This window comes from Peromyscus maniculatus, chromosome 3 (assembly GCF_049852395.1).
Source record: "Peromyscus maniculatus bairdii isolate BWxNUB_F1_BW_parent chromosome 3, HU_Pman_BW_mat_3.1, whole genome shotgun sequence".
Taxonomy (NCBI): Eukaryota; Metazoa; Chordata; class Mammalia; order Rodentia; family Cricetidae; genus Peromyscus; species Peromyscus maniculatus.
In genome coordinates this window covers 2,323,237-2,346,953 of record NC_134854.1, presented here as the reverse complement: position 1 = coordinate 2,346,953, position 23,717 = coordinate 2,323,237, and the positions used below count along the sequence as shown (strand labels likewise).

General features: G+C 38.2%; 1 protein-coding gene across 3 annotated transcripts in view; it reads right to left on the bottom strand.

Moving 5' to 3' along the window:
* Positions 1–800: 800 nt before the first annotated feature.
* The window catches only part of Pot1 (protection of telomeres 1), a 67,464-nt gene continuing 44,547 nt past the window's right edge, over positions 801–23,717 (bottom strand). For all 3 annotated transcript variants that reach the window (XM_006988403.4, XM_076566132.1, XM_016006879.2), the window contains 10 exons: positions 19,432–19,601; positions 17,064–17,149; positions 15,840–15,902; positions 11,822–11,978; positions 9,638–9,843; positions 8,963–9,098; positions 7,048–7,136; positions 4,638–4,729; positions 2,873–2,978; positions 801–1,511 (listed from right to left, as the gene is read on the bottom strand). In XM_006988403.4, the coding sequence (XP_006988465.1) occupies positions 1,399–1,511; positions 2,873–2,978; positions 4,638–4,729; positions 7,048–7,136; positions 8,963–9,098; positions 9,638–9,843; positions 11,822–11,978; positions 15,840–15,902; positions 17,064–17,149; positions 19,432–19,601 (1,218 nt within the window). In that variant the 3' untranslated portion in view covers positions 801–1,398. The remainder of the gene's footprint in view (positions 1,512–2,872; positions 2,979–4,637; positions 4,730–7,047; positions 7,137–8,962; positions 9,099–9,637; positions 9,844–11,821; positions 11,979–15,839; positions 15,903–17,063; positions 17,150–19,431; positions 19,602–23,717) is intronic.

The window sequence follows — 23,717 nt, the reverse complement described above, 5'->3', positions numbered from 1 at the left end:
ATGTAAGATCTAAATATAAGGCAGTGTCGGGCACGGGTTCCCTAAATGGGATATTTTTCATCAAACTTCTCCCCTCAAGGCTCAGGAAACTATGCTGAAGAGGAGGTAGACTGACACACGCATGAACTCAGAGACTGTGACAGCATGTACAAGGCCTATATACATGGAAGTCAGAAAGAGTCCCAGTGTTCAGAGGAGCTGGACACAGGCCCCCATCAGTAACCATTAAGCTATCTTCAATCTGCCAAGGAAAAATTAGTTTTCTCCAATACACTCATAAGGTATATTAACCACACTTAAGGACAGGCCCTATGCCCAGAAGTAAATGGGCAATACAAAACTAACTCAATGGTATTTTATAGACTTTTTGTTTCATATTCCAATATTTGGAGCCCCCTCCTTTTGGTCATATTGGCCTTTTGATTATATATTATGGTTTCGGATTTTGTATTTTAAGGATTTTGTGTGTGTGTCTGTGGGTGTGTATGTATGTTTCTTGTGTTTTTCTTTTTCTTTTCTTTTTTTAAATTATGGCTTCTTTGTTTTGTTTATCTGTTTTCCAAAGAGAGAAAAAGAAAGTTCATAGAGTTGGGTATGTAGGGAATATCAGGGAGAAGTTAAGGAGGGAAAATGTAATCAGAATATATTGTACAATTTTCTTTTCAGAAAAACATCCCATAAATTGATAAATACTGTTGAATAAAAAGACCATTTAATTGAGTTAAGAACTCAATATTTGCAATATAGAAATATTTTATACAAGACTACTGAAAAGATAAAATACATATGACCCACAAAAATTATAAATTTCAATAATTTATTAGCTGGTATTGAATGGGATAACTTCTAGTTTACAAAGAGAAGTAGGAAGTCAGATATACTATTTGTTTTAAAGAGAAACATTTATCCTATAAGCAACATCAGCACCTAAACAAAACAAAACAAAATTCTGCCATGTCTACTTGAAGAAACACTCCTTTTAGCATAGTGAGACTCACTCAGATAAGCATTTCTTCAGTTGGAGCCATCTAACCATATACTCGTACATAGAAGCCCAAGACTTCTTTCAGCAGGGTCGGGTCGATAAGGGGATTCTTCTGTAGACAAATGAAATGTAGCCACCAGTGTTTTATAAACAGGAGCCACAAAAGCCTGGTCCTCAAGTGCTATAGCCTCATACTGTACTTCCCGGGACATGTTGAGCAACAAGGCATTTTTAACATGTTCACAAGAAGGCATAAATAACAATAAAGTGTTTCTCTGTACAAAAGTACTAAGCTATAATGAAAATGACACTAGTCATTTAGTGAATTTGACAATAGTATCTTCTGACAATCTCAGAGTTGTAATTTTTTCTAAAATTATAAAATCCCAAACACACTGCACTGAATGGCAGCATTAGACGATGTCTTCTCCAACTGTGGTATCAAAAATCTGGTAACAAATTCGTTGCTCTGCTCCGACAGTGACACTGTAGGACTTGATGAGGCACTCCAGCCATGGGTATGCATCTACAGACCACAGGAAACATCATTTAACCATTAAAGTAAGCACATCACTGGTAATGCTGACCTATCTGAATTTTTTCCCAACTACAAATGAAAGTGATTGGGTTTACAGAACATCTGACAAGACAGCTAGTCGATCACTTTGGCACATTTACCCCTCTTCCCATGCTGACTGTTTATGGGCCTCCCTACTTTTGCTTAATGAGTTGGAAAGAGATGGAACCTGAACTTGAGATCAGCCTAAGCTAAGCATCACATGGAATCTGCTCTGCAGGAAGCACCTACAGAACCCTGCCATACTGGCAGCACTGATGACATCTGTACACTTTGAGAGCAGGTCAGACCTATTTGTAACAGCAACAGAAGGCTCAGGATGGTTTGAATGGCATCTGCTACAGCCCTCAAGCCAGCCAGCATAAAACAAGGCACTTCTGAGCGTTGCTGGTGGAACTGTACATTGTAAAGTATTTTAAAAAATAACTTGGCTGTGTATATCACAAGTCACCAGGCCCATAGACTTTTCGTTTGGGAAATCTACCCATGGTCATTCCAATAGCCAACACAAATTAAAACTGAAAGCAAACGTATCCAAATTAAACTTTTCTCCAGATGAACAAGCATTCCTGTCTCTTGGGAACTGATGCTACAGCACAGACTGGCTGGCAGAACACACACTCACCAGGAGCATCTCTAACAGTCAGATCAGCAACAGATAAGCAGCAAAGAGAAGGTTTGTCACTGAAAACAATTACTGGAAGAATAAGCTTTCTTAATCTGCAGGTTCCAAGAGAAAAAGAATCACTGGCCACAGAAGAACATGGTGCCAGCTATAACTGGTACAACTTCTTCTGGGCAGGGGCACGCTGACAAGCCAGTGTTGGTGCAGAAACAACCAGAGTTCATAAACTCTGAAAAGTAAAAACTGAAAATTCTGAAGTCCATTAACACTGAAAAGAAAACCCATCACTGAGTCCAACAAGACAATGCAGTTTCTTGTGGAAATTGCATCTTTTTGGTTTAATTGCAGACTCAATGTCTGTATGCTGTATGTGTAAACTCAGAGTCAAATGTGCTGTGACCAAAACTCTTGTGCTTTAAAAGTATATTTGTAAACATTTTAAAATTCCTTGATTTATATTTGTCTTAGCCACTAGCTCATCAAAAGATGGAAACAGTTACCATTCACAACCTAGTAATTCATGTAAACTCAGTTTGCTCATCAAAAGATGGGTACAGTTACCATTCACAACCTAGTAATTCACATGGACTCATGATTTGCTTACTTTTACAATCTACAGATTAGAAACAGTCTAGGTGTTTTTCCAAAAGAAAGAAAAGAGAGGCATCTATTGAATATTGCCTACCAATTTTTATTCCTGGAGGACACATCATATTCATGATTGTTTCTAGACTTCTTTGAAGGTCATCATCAGTGAGGACTTCCGATGCTGGGATCTTGAAAAAGTTCTCCTAAAAATGATGATAAATAGAGGAAATATTCATTTGAAAAAACTTGAACGTAGGGCTGGAGAGATGGCTCAGGGATTAAAGACACTAGCTGCTCTTGCAGATGACCCAGGTCAGAGTCACAGCACACACAAAAGAGATCACAGCAGTACTCCTGTTCCAGGGGATCTGTCCTCTTCTGATTTCCATAGGGAACACACATACACATACATACACATACACACACACACACACACACACACACACACACACACACAGACACACACACACACGGTGAACAGACATACATGTAGGCAAAGCATTCATACAACAAAAATAAAGGTACAAAATTTTTAAAAAAGACAAAGCTTCAAGCACACAATTTCAATATCTACTTTGACATATTATCTGACATATATCTAAAATGACATATTATATACATCAGTCTATTAAGGCTGTGGAATCCACAAACTGGAATACTGATCTAAGCTAAAACCCAATTCACTGCTGGAACTGTAAAACAGCTTTGAGATGTACACACATACACAGTATGATCAGGCAGCAAGGCTGATGATACTTTTGTACCCGGGAAAGTAAATCTACTAGGTATGAAAGGATGTAACATTAAGAAACCATTGGATTTCTTCCCGTTCTGCTTTAAGTTCCAGCAGAGATTTTTCTTGCTTTGCTAGCTATTCTGTCTTCAACACACAAGGCACACAGCAGCTTCCCAGTAAATATTCATTTAGTAAGTGGTTGGGTGAACTGTGGAAACCAGAAGAAAAAAAAAATCTCTTAACCTCAACTTGGACTGTCTTCCAATTTATGTAAGTCAAAATAAAAACAACCCCTCCCCCCAAAACAAACCTCTTACCCCAATAAATGGCTGGCCTTCCTCTTAGTTTTTACTATTTCATGTCTATGAGAGCCAGTGACTTGAATTTGCCTACTGGAACTGGGTTAATCTGGAACATCTAACAAGGTCATCTGAGGTTGAAGAGTTTGGGACATGCAGCATTAGCCTGACCTCAGAAAGAGGGCCATCAGCCAAATGGGCAGTCAGTTAGGAAAGACGGCATACGTGAAGAAGTCACATCAGGGCCTCCATGCACTCTATAACGCACAGTGCAGGGAAAGTGACAGTCTCTGCTTATAGGGGGAGGAAGACTGCAAATGACCAAAGCTAAGGTGGCCCCAACGACTAGTCAATGGACAACTGTGAGTGTCAGACATGACAGCATTCTTCTGGGCTTCTCTACAGCTTACACAACAATATTTGTTTATCAAGTAACTCCATTTCTTTTAAGATGAAAGCATATAGCTTACAAAGTGCAGGAAGATGGCAACAGTGTGGCTGGATATCTGCTTCTTCATCTAGCTATGGGATTTCTGCATGACAGGGAGAATGAGTCCTCTGATTTTGATTCCTCAACTTTACATTTTTAAAAAATGATTTATAATAAAAAATTTAAAGACATATAATATTAGATTTATATGGCTATATTCTTTTTATATACTTTAAGTTATTTTAAATCCTTTAAAGAGCAAAATACAGAGGAACTGAGTTTTAGGCTTCAAAAGTTCTCAATAAGTTACACTGAAGTAAAACTAGGAAGTATGACTATATTAAAAAATTTAAATATAAATTTTTAATTAAATATGTTTACCAGTTCTGTTACTTACAGAATCCTTGAGGTAAGTGTCCAGTACTCCTGTTCCATCATCCAGAGTGAAAGTCATAACAAACACATACTGTAGAGGTACAATGCCCAGAACTAGTGAGGGAAAAGAGCACATTATACGAGACAGATATTTTTATAAGGAAATGTTGAAAGTGTTTTATTCTAGCATGTAGCTAGCTGCAAATGACATTTACTAGGACTATTTACAGCAGAAAGAAAACGTGTACACAGGAACTTCCTTCTCCAGTATCAATTTATTAAAGTCATACAGCAGGTCACTATATTTATACAGGGTTAGACTCATGATGTAAGTAACTTAATCCTAATACTTGATAGACAGTACAAAAAGTGATTAATAAAATGTTAACAAGTTACATGCTAATCATAGGAAAAGTAAAACCAAAATTACAGAATGTTCTAAAAAGCAAGATGCAGTTCAATATTTTTAAAAGTTTATTCCTCTTTGTATTATGAGTATGGAGTGTCCCTTATTTTTTTTTTAAGAGATGTTATTTGGTTCAAAGAATAAAACTCAGATTTTATAATTGGCTAAGATGAAGAAGACTGAATAAATTGGATAATATCAAATCACTGATAATTCACCATTAAGGTGAACATCCTTTTTTCAGAAGTTGAAGATACTGCATAGATGTATAGAATGTTATATTACCTTCTATCCATGCAGTCCTTATTCCAGTAGGAGAATTAATTAAGCAGGCAAAGTCAGAAGAACAAATTGGGCACAGACAAAATTTTAGTATTCAAGAGCAATAAGACAAGAACAGAAGCTGGACAGTGGTGGCGCACACCTTTAATCCCAGCACTCGGGAGACAGAGCCAGGTGGTTCTCTGTGAGTTCAAGGCCAGCCTGGTCTACAGAATGAGTTCCAGGACAGCAAGAACTGTTACAAAGAGAAACCCAGTCTCGACCACCTGACCACCTGCCCCAAAAATAAATAAACAACTAATGAAAGAAAGAGAAAGAGAGGGAGGGAGGGAGGGAGGGAGGGAGGGAGGGAGGGAGAGAGAGAGAGAGAGAGAGAGAGAGAGAGAGAGAGAGAGAGAGAAGAGAGAGAGAGAGAGAGAGAGAGAAAGAGAGAAAGAGAGAGAGAGAGAGAGAAAGAAAGAAAGAAAGAAAGAAAGAAAGAAAGAGAGAGAGAGAGAGAGAGAGAGAGAGAGAGAGAGAAAGAAAGAAAGAAAGGGACAGAGTTTGAGTTTGGGGCTTCAAAAGATCTCAAGGGGTAACAAGAACTAAGACCAAGAAGGGTGAACTTAAAAACTATGCCATGGAACACAAAAATGGCACTATTCATCCCAAAATAACACAGGATCTCACTGAACTTCAAGGTATTACATAGTGAAATCACAAAGCTAGCTTTAAGAAGAAAAAAAAAAGACACACACAGGTACATACACATGTGCACACATACACAAACATGTTTACATAACAAAATTTCCATCTAGTAGAAAAAAGCTGGGTGATTAGTTTCATAAAATAGTATTTTTTTTTTTTTTACCCTATTCTGGTTGCCTGTGAAGGATAAACTCTGAGAAAAGACTGGCAAAGTGGAATGTTTACTGAGAGAGACCAAGTAAGAAGAAGGGAGAGTGCCAGCTTCAAACTACAGATGCAGTGCAGGCACAGTGGACACTGTCCAACTACCAAGTTCCTTTTACAGAAGCAGAAACAGACATGCACACTTAATAACTCCAGCAGACAGAATGTGGTCCATGAGAGTTGTATATCGCAGACTTGGCTTCAATATTAAGAACTATCTCAAAATTAATGGAACAGTTTTAAGTGCATGCCTTATAATGCAAGCTGTGCCCTGCTCCTGGAAGCTGTAAACAAAGGCTAGGTGATAGTTATATGTGTAAAAGATAAAGACTCCTTTGTCCCGACTAAAGACCTGGGAGGAAAGTAACAGGCATTTCAATACCTTTTTCAATGCTAAGGTAAGAGTTATGCCCCCCCTAAAGGAACGGCACTATTAGGAGGTGTGGCTTTGTTGGAGGAAGTGTATCACTGTGGGGGTGGGCTTTAAGGTCTCTTATGCTCAAGCTACTCCCAGTGAGACAGTGCATCTCCCGTTGCCTTCTGATCAAAATGTAGTCAGCACCATGCTTACCTCCTGCCACCCTCCCTGCTATGATGATAATGGACTTAACCTCTAATTTGTAAGCCACCTCAATTGAAGGTTTTACTTTATAAGAGCTGCCATGGTCATGTTGTCTCTTCACAGCAATAGAAACCCTAACTAAGACACATTTTAAATATTTAGTCCTCATTTTCCAATATAATTATTGTAAACAGATTTCATTTAGAAAAGTTAGGCTAGTTCTGTCAAAATATCCATAAATATTAAAGAAGAAATTGGTGAAATGACAGAGACAACTGAAATTTAGCTAACCTTTTGCCACAGTAGAAGGAATCCATAGTCCTTTATTAACAATGGAATTTAGGTTTTGTATAGATTTCAATCTTGAACACTGTTTACATCTGAAATGAGTAAATGAAAAAACAGTAAATACTTAAATATAATCAAACCACTTAATTATTACATACTATTCAAGTAGGGACAGTTTTTGAAGGTCAGTTATTAAACAGAAGGGCATAACATTGCCTATACTGTAATGTGCTTGTTTCAAGAGAATTATGATTAAGTTGCTACACAAAAGCAATAAAAGATATGATGGGTACAGTGGCCTGAATGAGAAAGGCCCAATAGCCTTATATATAGGAATGTTTGAATCCTAGTTGGTGGACTATTTAGGAAGGATTAGGAGGTGTGGCCTTGTTGAAAGAGGTCCAATTTTGCTATTTCTAGCACCACCTTGCAGGTAAGACGCAAGCAAGCCCTCAGCTGCTGCTTCAATGCCATGCCTGCTGCCATGCTCCCACTGTGATGGTCATGGACTCACCCTGTAAACTAAAAGCAAGCCCCAAGCTCAATGCTTTCTTTTAAAGTGGCTTGATCACGGTGTCTCTTTACAGTAACAAAACAATAACTAAGACAACGGGCTTCAGAATAAGTTGAAAATCAGGAATTAGACTCTAGACAAAATTAATTTGGTTGTGAATTTTCTTGGCAAAATGAAAAGACACAGGAGAGAAGTTGCAGGAACTCTTTGAATTTATGGCTCCATTAGCAATATCTGATGGCTACTTGTTGCTTTCCTGACTCAGACTGACAATGAACACTGTACTAGGAAGACAAGATGGAAAGCAGGAAGGAAAAAGAGCAAAGGATGATCATGTCAGAAATAAAGTCTGAACTATGGCTGGATTCACATGAGCACAGAATATGATGGGCTTGGATAGTTCAATTAAGTGGTATATAAATATTGCATAAGATTTAAAGATATGAAGACGCTGGGGGCTTCAAAGCAAAAACAGCTACTAATTCATTTTACTTCATTGCTGAAGGTTTTCATCCATTGTGTCTTAAACAAAACCAAGGGCAAAGCCCACTGGTCACTTTAAGGACCACAATCAGGTAGGTATGGTAATGCAGGAAGTAATTTTATAACGAAAGTCAAAGTTTAGTTTCATTAGTAATTACAAGTAGCAAATGCTACACACTGGGAGAAGGTCAGGGAAGATGAAACAAGATCTATCATGGCTGCAGAACAAGGCTTCTCAAGGTGGAGCATTTTCAGGGTGACTGCAGGTTTCTGCAGAAGTACAGGTATTTTCTTCATCCTTCTTTCAGGTCAGAATCTACAGACCCCCAACTCTCCGCCAGTTTTCAGTGGCAGGAACTCTACAAGGTACCAGCTCAGCAGTTGTAGAATTCACTGGATTTGCAACTCTAAACTGTCCCTTTAGTTAGCATCTAAATTCTATGAAAGAAACAAGCTTAGCCTATGACCCAGGAAGAAAATATTAAAATTTTTACGCCCACTGTGCATTACCATGCACACACACTGTGAATACCTGTGTATTCTAAAATAGAAACATACAAGAAAAATTTAGTATAGATACTCTTGAACCCACAATGGGGTTGCCTCAATACATCTAACCTACTGAATACAGTGCTCAGCACACTGTTGCTAACCCTAATGATCCTGCTGTCCACTGAAAGCTTGAATTTACGATCTCTCTCTAGCGCATGAGTATTGTACCACAACCTACTCTCAGGAAAGATCAAAACTCAAAATTCAAAGAACAGTTTACTGAACTTGTGCTTCATCTGTACAATTCTAACACAATCGTAGCTCAGGAACTGTTCTAACTATATTAAGTACCTACTGGAAATACAGTAGCCCAGGGGATAGCCCATAAAGACACAGTTGTAATCCCCAGATCTTGAGCTGAACACACACCCGTAGTGATACACTTTTCCTTGTATGAGGAATGGTGCCGAAAGGTCTAGCAGCTCCAGGTCCTCAGGGCCGGACCTCACAGGAATAACACTGTGAAACTTGCTTGATAGTTTAGAGACTTCACAGAGCCTTCCTCCTTTAAAAAAATAAATTCTTCAGTAACACAAATATAATCAGAGAAAGGCGTGGCATACACGTAACACATGAGTTATAAATTTAGAAGAAAACAAACTTGGCAGGATAAAAAAATTATTACATAAAAATTAGATAAAAAACAGGAAATAAAAATAGTACAGTTCCATTCTTTAAAGTTGTCATTATCAGGGCTCTTTTCATTGATTTAGGTATTAGCAGAGGACTTTCATCCCACTTTCATGAAACAACAGTGACATCCAGAGGCCAAAACTGTATCAGCTGCACATGAGCAATCTGCCTTTCTATTCTGCTCAGAGCCAACACAATTAGAGACAAGAATCCAACAAGGTGGATAAACACAAATGTTATTCAGCATCTGAAAATGCAATTCAGGTGAATGTGTTTGTTCATACATATTTGAATCTAGTTGATGTACTGGTTTGGCAAATTTAAATAAACAGTATTTCACTAGGTGCCCGGATACTGTCAACAGTGATTAATGTGCAAAACAATGTTCTAAAAACCTAACAAGTTTCTCACCTTCTACCAAAATTAGACATTCACTTGAAATAGGGAGAATGTCACCATTTTTCACAAAGTGAACAGCGACCTGCCGTCCTCCTTGGCCTTCAGTGGACCAGACTTTTGAGTCATACAGTGATGTATCTTGCAGCTTGCTATTTGGAGCTTTAGTTGTAGCATCTTGCAAAATTTTATCCAAGTTGTCCTCATATGGAACTTCTTGCCTAAGATCATTGATAATGAAGCATCAGAAAATAATATATGGATATTCCTCAAAATTCCAAGTTAATAAATTTTTCCAAGTTAAAAAAAAAATACCTTAGGGGCTGTTCAGTGGTTAAAAGCACTTGCTACTGTCGCATATACCCAGGTTTATTTCCCAGCACCCACATGTAGTCCCACAGCCACCCATAACTCCAGTCCTGAATTCTGTGGGCACCAGGCATACACATGGTGCACATACACACATGCAGGTACAACACTCCTACACATAAAATAAGAACAAATTTAAAAAATAATTTTATATGAAGATTACATCAGCTAAGCTTTCTTAAATTCAGAAGACAGGTCACAGATTTAATGCATTTTATTTAATAGATATTTAACATTGTATGGCTAGGTAAATCCTTATTTTAAATAGAGATGAACTGTATCTGTGTTGACAAACACATGCCATGTGTAGAAGTTAGAGGACAATTTCCTACCACATGGGCACTCAGGTCATGAGGCTGGGTAGCAGGCATCTTTACCTACTGACCTATTTCCTTGGCCCATACTTGGTTTAGAATCTGAGGTTACAGTTATTCCCAGTGCCAATCTGTTGTCCTCTACCATTAGCTCTGTCTTCACCCCAGGAAATCCCACTGCCACAGGGTACCTCTTTAATAGTAAGTCATACAAGTCACATAAGTTCTCAGAGTAGACATGACATGGCTCAGAATCAAGAGGTCAAGTCCTTGTCCTGACTCTGTCCTCAGCTGTGTGTGAGGTCAGGCCATCCTGTGTTCTCTAAGATGCTTTAGTTCAAGATCATGTAGGGGGAAAACAGCTTCCTTGAGTTTTATGAAAAAAGATTAAAGGATCAAATTTCTTCACAAACACTATAGTAATCTCAGCTTTTGTAAAGAAAAACATACATATATAGTTCTACAGAGATATTAGCAAATCAAATTATGTGGACATGTACGTGTGTCTTATACACGACAGTGCCCTAGAGTTTCAGGCTCATGAATGCTATCCCAATGTACATGTTCATGCACTCCCTATACTTTCCAAAGTATCATTTTCTCTATTTTGAGGGAAGATGGTACATTATATTGAAAAGGCTAATAGGAGATAAAACTCATTATCTAAACATATTTCTAACCTGGGACAAATGGTTGAGGTGTCCATTTAATATCAAGGCTAGACCTGGCAGCCAGGTTCTCCTAGCATCCCTCAGTGCCTCCCTGCCACAGGGTGTGACTCACATACCCTACCTTCTAGCCCTCTATGCAGAATTCTCCAGGCCAGGGCTGCCCTTCCCCGAGTGGTTCTTCCCTATTTAATTCAGATACTTGGGTCACTTGCCCTTTGTGGACCTTCCGCCTACTGGCTGCTGCACCGGTTCCCTTCTCCTCTCTCTCTCCCATGGCCCAGCCCAATGTGGTCATGTCCACTCTGGACTCTCCCAGATGTCCCTGCTTCTGGCTATGCTCTCCCACATATCTATAATAAACTTTCTCCTCCACCATACCTAGGAGCAGTCATGTCCTTTTTTTCCCCTTTTCTTTCTTTTTTTATTCAAATACATATTAATAAGATTACAAAGTCCTATGTATTTATATATTCACATAACAACTGGTGTTTGCAATGAAGACACTGCACTTACTACATTACCATTGTTAAGCATGACAGAAAACTTTCAGTTGTGTGTATCACACCTACTAAAAGCTGAATTTCAAGTCTGAAAATAGCACCTATTTTTAGTTGTTATTACTAAGAATGACTCAAAAGGATTTTCTTTGTAGGAATTCAGTACTTTCCCTTTAAGTCATCAGCATTCTTTAAAACACTACCAATTAAATCATAATTAACTCGTTTTACACACACACACACACACACACACACACACACACACACACACACACAGGCGTACATATATATGAACCATAAACAATATGGCATGATAACTTTTTTTTTTTAATCTTGGGAAATACTTACAACGAGTGACATTGAGGACAAAGAAGTTTAACAGCCTGGAAAAGTCTTCTGGGCATGTACGATCTTAGTTTTGCACGGATTCGATACTGTTGAGGAGCCTTTTGCTTCAAAATGGCACACACTGGTGTTTTCTTTAAATATTGGTGATCTGTAAGTACTGTAAACAATGTTTACATTAAATCAGAGTAAATAATGTATGGTGTCTTAGCTGTTTGGTATGAGTCTCCCTGAAACAAAGAATATACTATAAAATCAATCTCAGCTACAGTTAGTATTTCTAGATATGCACCTAAGGTCCATGGACTCTGTGCTAGGTACAGAGCAGGTACTCAGCAAACTTACAAAACAAATGCTGAGTAACTGGGGCAAGATGTGACTTAACTATATACTATGTGATCACACACCTTTATACCGTTAAACACTATATCTTATGCATTTTTATATGGAACTAATAGACATTTCCAGGGAACTTCTAATTTATGGAAAACGGGAAGGTTTATTTCAACTAGAAAACAAATGTTACCTGTATAAAATGTGAAACAGTTCAATGCCAACCTTGGAGACAACTCACTAGGCAACAGCTTACATTCTAACTAGATTTCACCAAGCAGATACCAACAAACCATATTCGCTAAAAATGATCTGCCACCTAGGTTCTTATCCTGGGTATCTCAAATTTAAGACTTCATTGCACTCTCCTTCATTTAAGAGCCAGAATGTGAGAATGGAAATGGTTATTAGGGGAACCCAATTATCATAGTGTAGTGGGTAGACATTCCAGCTTGGATCTGGAAGTTCCAACCCTCATTGAGACTCTGGCAACTGTCACGCGTACGAGGCGGGGCCAGGGGAGGCGCCGGGAGACCTGAGAGCTGGATGGGCCAGCACTCTCTCTGTGCTGGGACGCTGAATTGTGGAGGTTGACTGAGCAGAGCTCCAGACAACACCACTGGACTGCAATACACCTTCCCCAGACCCTGCGACCTACCTATTACTTAATTTGTGAGTTACGCCATTAAATAAATATCCTTTTAACTACGTGGAGTGGCCAAAATAATTTCTCCAATATCATAGTCATGCACAGTGTGTGAAAGAAAAGGAATTCATTTTCTAAGTAGAAAAGGGAGATGAGAGAGAAGGAAGAGGAGGGGGTAGAAGAAAGGAAGCAATTAAGTTACAAAAGAAGAAAAGAACAGTAGGAGGAAATGCCTGGGAAAGAGAAAAATGGAAGGTTTGGGATAGCTGGAATGAGTTCACATTAAACAGCCCTTCCTCAGCTCCTTAGATAGTCTATGATCTATTTAGAAAACAGAACTGAGGCACAAGCCCTACAAACCCCATACTCTCAAGGAATACATTTTCTTCACGTGGTAAGTGGCTAAGCTTTGTAATGAAACACGTGTGCTGTGTGTAGACCTGATCACTTTAAAGGAAAACACTTGCCTCACTTCACACTCTGAGGGAATGTTTGAAAATATTTCAACTTTGTTACTTTCAAACCTAAAGAAAAATTGTGAGAACAACATAAAGACATCCTAGATATGCTTTAAAAAGATGTATCGATTGTAAAATACTGTTTTTCTGATCTACCATTATCTCTCTCTCTCCTTTTAATTTTTTTTACTGAATTATTGGCAACAGCTTCCAGACATATGTCCTATTTTCTCCTAACAATTATTTCATGGGAACAATTTGTCTCACTGACATAACTAGTGTCTGTTTCGAAGACAATTGACATGGTTTTAACACTATTATGGGATTATCAGATACTCAAGTCTCTTTACCTGTCTTTACCTTTCTGCTCAAACCCTAACAATGCAGAAAATTTGTCTTTCAAGCATTCACACTGCAAATGCAAATGATCCCCAGCCTATCTGTGTTTGCTTCATGACACTGACTTGAGAAGGAGAAACTCTGCTGAGCAAGCATCATCTTAGGTATGGGTGGTATTTCCTCACACTCAGGTTCAGATTGTGCACTTCTGGCACAGAGACTGCACCTGTGACATTGGTTCTCAATGCATCCTATGAAGTGGTCTGAGAGAGGACCTGGCCCTCCAGAGGAGGGAAATTGTGCAGCTGGGTAAAGAATGTTCATCATCTCTCTACTCTGAACCAATTTCCCACTATTGTAATTAGTAAGGGGGTAACTTAGAATCCAATAGTTTAAAACGGACTGATTCACAATTAAACCAATAATTAGCATCATGTGTGCAAAATGGTCACTTTTAAAAACATCATTCCTTTTCATTTATTAGGTGCCATTCTACCTTTGAAGAGTTTTCTATTTAATCACTTTTATTAGCAACCCAAGTTCATACATTCCAGTTTTACTCAATGAATTCTAACCCATCATTAACCTTTATTTTGATGATCACATTGTCCCAGATTTGATACTTTTTATTCGCTGAGAATTTCTTTATTTTCTAGCAATTCAAGATGTTCTTGATTTATCCCTCATTTCCCCATCTTAATTTTGGAATGTGCCTTTTCTCCAAAGATACTAGGAATATTTTTATAGGTCAACATCTGTCTGTGCGTTACATATGCTTATTGCTTCCAGAGGTCATTGCCTCTGCATGGCAATACCTGTAATGGTATCCATACAGGCATCTAAAGTCTGAGTACAGGGCATCTTCAGTTCCACTAAAACATGTCTTTAGTCTCCCATCCCATACTTACACTCCTTCTTCCAAGAAGAGAAACTCCTATTTTACAGCATTATACATTTAATGAACTACTTAATGAATTATTTAATGTACTTCTGTAGTAGAATATTATTTTAAGGTGTGTTACTTTTGCTTGTTGCATTTGTTTAACTCTGTGAAGCTGTGTTATTGTGCCTGTCTAAAACACCTGCTAGTCTGTCTAATGAAGAACTGAATGACCAACAGCAAGGCAGGAGAGGGAAATAGGCAGGGCTGGCAGGCAGAGAGAATATATAGAAGGAGAAATCTGGGAGGAAGAAGAACAAAAGCTAATGGAGGAGTGAAGGAAGAAGGAGTCAGAGAAGGAGGAAGACTACAGGGGCCAGCCACCCAGCTACACAGCACGCCATGGAGCAAAAGTAAGATTTATAGAAGTAAGAGAAGGGGAAAAGCCCTGAGGCAAAACGATAGACAGGATAATTTAAGTTAAGAAAAGCTGGCAAAAAAACAAATAAGCTAAGGCCACAGGCATTTATAATTAAGACCAAACCTCTGTGTGTGATTTATTTGGGAACTGGGTGGTGGGCCCCCCAAAGAGAAATGACCAAAAACATAACAACTTACTTCTGCTTACAGATTTCTTTTTCTGAAGTAAAGTTTTTTTTTCCAGTTAGTTAAAATAACAGGAGTGTATGTGGTAAATGTACACTATCACTGTTGATATTAAAATTTGGGAGCATAGTGTAGAGTTTAAGTGTGTAGAGTTAAATACATCGTACAATCTTAATGAATTAATGTCAGAGTATAATTTATATCATTAAACTAAACACAATGTAATAAAATTTATAAATTGTATTGATATATAACTTAAAATGCATATTCCATATAGGGCTATTGCATTGGTCTATTTTATAGCACTATAGGATGAAGCTGAGGAACCAATGTTAAACACAAATACAGACTGCCCCATGAAGTATGTGCTGAAATGTGACTTTATTTGTATGTTAATAATAAAGTTGCCTGGGGATCAGCGCTAAAAGCAAGCCATTTAGCAGAAGTCCAACAGTGGTGGCACATGCCCTTAATCCTACTCACATGGCAGGCAGTCTCTGCATAGTCAAACACAGCTAAGCAGTGACCCTAATTTTTAATCCCAATATGAACCATAGAGACCTAGAGGTCTGTATAGACAGGCAGTGATAAGGAAATCACTTTTAACTCTGTATTTGGCTTTGCGTTTCTTTTTCAATAAGACTGTGTAGAATTTCATCTACAATGAAGATCTACTGTCAACCATGGTACAAAGGCATTGGTTGGGGAGTGTAACCAAAGGCATCTGCATGCTGGTTACTGTACTGAGAGTGGTCTTACTTGTAGCAGAGACTTGTTGACATCGCTCTACCTCATACAGTGATACTGATCCTGAGCCGGAGTCTATAGGAAGAGAAGAGAAATCACACAATAACCTAGCTCGTTAAAATGTCCATTAGAAACTTAATGTAAAATTTAAAATCTAGAACACTGTCCAGAGAAACTGAGGAAAGCCTAAAAAAATGTTGAAATGTCTATTTTCCTCAAATTTATTTGCAGATTCAGATACTCTTAACAAAAATAACAGGCTTAATTACAAAAACTGAAAGGCAATTTTTCTCATTTCTTTGAGGAGAAATACAAAAAATTTAGAATACTGAATAAGATCTTGACAGGGAGGAACTTTAGTGAATTTATACTACTTGACTTCAATAGCAATCAAGAAACCTCGGTATTGAAAGAAAGACTAACAAACCAAGAAAACAAGGAAAGCTTGGAAATTAACCCACATTTTGATTTGACTGTTGACAAAGAAAAGAAAGTCATTCACAGAGACTACAGTATTTTTTTCTTTTCAAGAAATGGCTTTGCAACCACTAGAAATTATTAATAAGAGAGTACATTAGACATACACTAATAAATGATACACAGGAAACCTTCAATAAAAACATAGTTACTTGATGTTTTGGTAGATACCAAGGTCTCTACATGAAGAGAAAACAAATAGTGCTTCTACTGCAGGTCTCCTTATCACCACTTCACTCTGCATTAAGAAATGAGCTACTGACATACGTTCCAGCACAGAGGACTCTCAGAACATAGTATGTACAAAAGCAGTTCCATTCAGTTCAACAATAAGAATATCTTTGAGAGATTTGGATGACTCACGTTTATACATCAGACACCCAATACACATAAAAACAAAACAACTTGGTTAACATAAAGGAGCATCAATACCTTTTGTTCCTTCTAGAAACTGACAAGCAAAATGGTTGCTTAGGAAATTCATATAGATTTTTTTTTAAATGCATACAAAACAGTACACATACATCGTAAATCAAATAAACACTGTCACTCTAATTTGAAAATCTGATTATAAATTTAAGTGTGAACCACGCTTGTTGTACACAGGACAGATAAATGTTAAGGTGTTACTTTAATACATATACATACCATTTAAGTATACGAATGGAAAAAAGACACAGGGAAGAGAACACTGAAAAAGACAATCGTGCTTCTAAAATTTTAAGACAGTAAAATGTCAATGTTATAAATTATCCTTACTTGAAAGTGAAAAGCTGTCCTCATTCTCTGATTGACTGATACCATTTGAGGGCTGATTGATTGCCAGTTCTGCACATTTTAAATCTCTAAAATTAAAGAATAGAAAACCAAACTGTGTAACAAAGTCAACAGAGTTAGTTTTACCTTTACTCACAAAATCCAGGAGTTCATTAAATTATAAAATTTGATATGATTCCAGTCAATGATCTGAAGCTTTTATCAGATTATCTGAGAGCTCCAAAGCCCTCACATAGCTGAGGAGGTCAGAAAGATATGAATAGAACAGTCAATGAAATACTACTAAAACAAACAAAAAACCTGGGAATGTAATGGTTTATGTTATCAGTTACAATGTCACTCAAGACTGGAACAATAAGCTCAGTCTCCTGGAACTAAGACTCTAGATGTGGACACAGGGTCTCCCTAGTTCTACCTGACATTGAAGCCCATCCATGTTCACTGCTTTGTGATTCTACTTTGTGATCCAAAACACCTCTTCCCTACGGGGACCCACTGCTGCCACATTAGCCTGGGACTCAGGTAGGGGGCCTTCATTCTTCTTCCTGTGTTCCATTCTAGTCTCTTCACACTTACCCTTAGTCCTGCTGCAGCCTGCTTGTCTGATTCCCTCCTCCCAGGTCACAACCACCCCTTTGAGACTCAACATCTTGGTGCAGATTTAGGGTCTCTCTAATTCTTCTCAGTCACTTCTCTCAGCCTTTCCTTCTATGCATCTCCATTCCTTTGTGACCAACCAGCAGAACAGCCCTCTATCACAGATCCAGACCCACCACTTTGCTGTGACCCAGAACAGCTCTTTAGTAGCAAAACCACAGCCACCATATTTGGCTAGGAACCAGACTGAGCAAAAGCAACCAAAGAACAGAAACTCCCCCAACAAAGATAAGAGCAGATATCTATACCAAGAAACACTTCAAATGTCATAACTACAGATTACTAAATCACAGAGCAAAACCACATGAAGGAAAAACAAGATAACATACCTCCTTCAGAACCCAGTAAGTCTATTATAATAGGCCCTGGGAATAGCAATTAAGTCAAAGCACAAATCAAGGACTTAAAAATAGCAGTTAGGAATGTGCTCAAAGACCTTAAAGGGAATATGAATAAATCCCTAATGAAGATCATGAAAATACAAACAGCTGAATGAAGTAATGAAAACATTTCAAGACATGAAAGTGAAGTTTAACAAAGAAATAGAATCACTAAAGAGAGAGAGAGAGAGAGAGAGAGAGAAAGAGAGAAAACCCAAATTGAATAAAACTGGAAATGAAAAAACTTCATAGATAAATGTCAGCAACAGATTAAAAAAATTGAAAGAAGAATTTCAGGCCTTGCAAACACAATAAGGGCAGTCCTAAGTGGCAAGTTCATAGCACTAAGTGCCTACATCAGAAAACTGGAGAAATCTTGCATAAATAAGGAAAGGACACACTTGAAAGCACTAGAAAAACTAGAAGAAATAATACTCAAAAAGAAGAGATGAGAAAAAAAATCAAGCTCAGAATTATAGTTAATTTCACCCAACTACAAATGGTGCCGCCTACAACAGAAACCTTCCTACAATATACACTGGTGCAGCAGCGGCACATACGTTAAAGGAGTAACCAACCATTATTAGAAACTAGATTTAAGGCTGAGCATCACTCAGCATCATCTTCTTACAGTAGATGGTAGTGAGCAAAGTGATCCACAGCCAGACAAAGTATAGAGTCTTTAAAATACTCAACACTAAATGGGATGTCTTTATCAAACTGTTTCTCTCAAGGCTCAGGGATCAATGCAAGAGAGGAGGAGGCATATAGCATGCAAAAGCCAGAGGAGGTGATGATTCCAAAGAAACGGAATCTTCCAGACACAAAAGGACTGACACACACATGGACTCACAGACACTGTCGCAACATGCACAACACCTACACAGGTTCAACCAGACAAAATCCCAGCACTGAGAAGGAAGTTCCACCCCTAACCAAAAAGTTATTGCAACTAATAACCTCTGAGAAAGGGAAAATCTGTTTTTTCAAGAGTGACACTGAGTATATCACCGACCCCAGGACAGGCCCCATACTCATAACAGACCAATACAAAATGGACTCTATGTTTTGTTTCTGTTTGTTCTGTTGTTATTGTTTTTTGTCTTACTGATTTTCTTTTTTAGTTTGTTTTGATTTGTTTTCCTTTTTTCTTGAGAAACAGAGAGGACATGAAGGTAAATGGGTAGGGATGTGGGGGAGGATCTGGGGGTAAGGAAAGGGAAAAATATGATTAAAATATATATGATTAATATATATGTGATTATATATATATATATATTTATATATATTATATATGATTAAAATATACTCACTTTTTCAGCTGATCCACACAAGAGCTAGTTTCTGGGAAAACCATTATTCCCCGACCATAACTGGTCCCTCCATGGAGATGAAACTCCAACCTTAAAGATGAGCTGTTGGTCTCTGAATTAACAGACTGAAGTTTGGTATGGAGGCTATATATTCTAAGAAAGCTTCCAACCTAAAAGAATAGTAAGAATATTATTCAGAAAAAAGGGATTAAAACAATTTCTGATATTTAAAAGTTTCACAATCAATACGAGGCAGTAACCAAAGACACAACCAAGGATACTGTTCAACCACAGAAGATATTGGAAACAGGACAGCACTGTGCCTGATATCAGCAGCATGGATTCCATATCACATTTGACACACATGTACAGGATGATGTGTATGCACATACCCATGGGCATAGTATGTAACATAAGCAGGCCCATTTCAAAGGTCCATCAATAAAATAATAGTGAAGGAATCCAAGACCTAATGAAATTCTATTTGATAATATTCTGAAAAGAACTTGTTTTGAACTAGTCTAAAATATTAAAAATGAGGCAAAGAATCCCCTATGAGACATTAGAAAAAAATTAATCATTTAGTTTAATCAAAATATCACAATGGCCAGATTTATTTCACAGGTTAATTTTCTTGCTAGCCACAGAAATGCTCCTGCCTTTGCCCTCTGACTGCTGGTGTTATACATATGTGCCACCATCTGTTTTCCCTTATCCCACAAATTCCATGGGAAAAAAGTTTTAATATAGCATTTGTACTTTTATCACAATCTGGTGACATTCTGTAAATTCAAATATAGAATTGAACTAGAATTTTGAACAAACCATTCTACAGTCAATCTCAGCTATTTTTCTGAAATTAGCCTAAAACATCTTTAATTAGAGAATTTAAGTTTTTTTCGATGAAGATTACAAATGAGAAAGCATAGTAGGGTATTCAAAGACACTAATATTTAGTGCCAAGTGCTGTTGTATGAGCCTCTAGTACCAGCTATGAGGGAAGACAGTTTGTGCCCACACATTCAAACCCAGCCCAAGCAACTCCATTTTAATAAAATAAAGACACTGTCATCTACTCCAAGGAACACGCTATATAATATGAACTGCATGTATTTTTACGTAGACTTATAAGCAAAATGGAATGAAACAAAATAAACAAGGCAGTTTAATTTAACTGCATATAAAGAACATCCCTGAGTGTTGGATGAGTGAGAAGCTACCTTTCCCCTTTTCCCTACAAATTCAATGTAATTGTGGTAACATAATATATTAGAAAAGCACCAAAGGGAGGGAGAGGGGTAGGTAGAGCTGGGGGTAGGGAGGGAGGCAGGGAGGGAGACAGGGGGTAGCAATGGTATAGAGATGGGGGTACAGAGGGAGGCAGTGAGGGAGAGAGAGGGTAGGGAGGGTGTAGAGATGGGGGTAGGTGTAGCATGAATCTTAAAAGCTCTTATTAATAAAAACAAGCCCGGAGCCAGGTACTGGGGTGAATGCTGACAAGATTAGAGAGACAAAACAGGCCACTGCTGACCTCACCTTTCCAACTACTCAACCAATCCAGTTTCCTCAAACTGGAAGCCTCTGAACCCTCATCTGGAATGAATCTCAGCTGAACTGCTGCTAAAAGCCTAAAAGCTTAACCAGGCTCTAGTTCCTGGTCCTTATGCCTTAATACCTTTCTGCTTCCTGCCATCACTTCCTGGGATTAAAGGCCTGTGTTGCCATGCCTGGCTTTTCCAGTGTGGCTTTGAACTCACAGAGATCCAGATGGATCTCTGCCTCTGGAATCTCTGGAATGCTAGGATTAAAGGTGTGTGTGCCACCATTTTCTGGCCTCTATGTCTATCTAGTGGCTGTTCTGTACTCTGACCCCAGATAAGTTTATTAGGGTGCATAATATATTGAGGAACACAATATTACGACAGGTAGGGATGGAGGCAGGGAGGGAGAGAAGGGGGTAGGGAGAGAGGCAGGGAGGGAGACAGGGTGGGGAGAGTGTAGAGATGGGGGTAGGGATGAGGCAGGGAGGGAGAGAAAGGGAGGTGAAGGTGTAGGCAGGGAGGGAGACGACAGGGTGGGGGTGGGGGTGGGGGTGTGAGGGGGTGAAAATGGTGTAGAATGGGGGTAGGGAGGGAGAGAGGCTAGGAGGGAGTAGAAATGGGGGTAGGGAGGGAAGCAGGGAGGGAGACTGGGTAGGAATGGTGAAGAGATGGAGGCAATGGGGGAGAGAGAGAGGGAAAGAGGGAGAGAGAGAGACAAGCAAACCAAGCTTCTACTCTGGAAGCTCCTTGTTAATCTTTAGCTCTGGGGAGCAGGAAGAGTGGGAAGGAAGTCAGGGAGAAATAGCCACATTCCCAGCACTACTACTTTACTTCCAAGGGTATTTCTTTCTGGTCCTTGTGGGTTTTCTGAGGAGGACAAGCAGATGGAGGTACCCAGCCTATTCTCTTCCAGCTGCCTTTACCTGCTTTTACATCAGAGGGGGAGAAGGGAATGCAGAGGTTCAGGGAAAACATGTAAAAACACAAGGGAAATACACACTTTCCAAGAGGATTCCAAAGTGAGATGCTAGAAGTATTAAGTACTAAAATGTCTATTTTTGTATGCTTGTTGTAATGTTTATTACTTTTTGATTATACATCTGTATAGCAGAGGTCTATAACTGTCAACGGATTAGAAAGAAAGCAGAAACAGGAAAGAGACCTCCATTAGTAGACAAAAGCTTAGCTATATGAAGCTTAATTTCTTTTACATTGCATTTTAATTTCAGCTAGAAACTTCAGTGTCTGTCATTTATGACATCTGAAAACTTATTCCGAAAATATGTATGGAAGAAAAAGGTCAAGCTTGTTCTGAAAAGCAGGATGTGGGGCAAGACAAAAGTATAACAAACACCCTAAGGAGTAGTGAGCACAGCTATGTGCCAGAGTAAGAGAACTTGAAATGCAAGAGACCGAGAACAGAGGGACTTGGGAAAGTCCCATTCATAGCTTTACTGCAGAGGAATCTGAAATGAATGTGGTACAATCTTCAGGAGAAAGTGTACATGATGAATGTATGGTACTTACTACGTGTCCCCTTCACTACACTGCACTAGTAAATAAAATGTACAGGCCAGCATAAAGCTTACTTCTCTCTCTGAGCAGATCACAGAGGAAAGATGACAAATTGTTATTATCAAAAATGCCTTCTGGAGGCAGCATTGTATTTTGTAAAGCTTGAGTAAATATGAAATGTGCCCGATGCTCTAATATATACACAAAATTGTTTAGTCTTGTTTGTAATGCAATAAGATTCCAAAGCTACAAGATAAGACATTACAATAAAAAGGTAGGTGTATTTTAATCTGTTATGAAGGTTTAATCAATAGATAACCATTAAAAATACATGCCTAGAAAGAAGCACTATGCCTCTAGAAAAATTATTCTCCAATTAACAATAACAACAACAAAAATAGCTACAGTGTTTTTATTTTCCCCTATAGCTAACTACAGTTATTGGGTCACTAAATGCCAAAATGAGATTATGATTATGTATGTTTTATACTCTTTTAGAATTACAGCAGGATAAGAGTATATTATTTATGGAAGTTGATAATATGCCTTACAATTTCATTAACTATTGTCATTATTAAAAAACATTTTTTCTGATTCTACATAACAAATTATGCAATTATCTCATGCATGCTAATATTAAAATGCAAATCTGAACATCTGTCTTGAAGTGCTGAGAAGAAGGTATTTGCATCAATGACATGTGACTGAAGGTTTCCTATTGTCAATGTTTCAGAGGTTGTCAGAAAATAAAAGTGGTATTAAGGAATAGTAAGTAATGTAAAGTTGTATCACACTCAAAGAGAATTCTTTGCATCTTTATATTGCTCTGCAAATAATATATAATGCTATGATGTCTGAGAGAAATGACATGGCATGTTTTCTTAATTATGTGTGCTAACGTCACCCTCTAGTGGACAATGCAGAGGATCTGGCAACATTGGACTCCCTAACCAGCCGATATTCTTTGATCCTCATTGCCCTGAGCTCCTTTGGAATGTGCTGTTTAGGATTCAGGGAACAGAAGCAGAATAGGTGGAGAGACCATTCCTAGTTAGGACATTAGCACAGGGAAAGAGAAGAGAACTCAAATATACAAACGGTCAAAGTAGATTACGTTGCTGAGTAAAAGTGTACATCCTTTCTCTTCATTAAAGAGTCCTTCCTGTGCATTATGAAAGTTCTTTCAAATTTGGACTTATCATTATTTTTGTTTCCAAAGCAAATCAATTA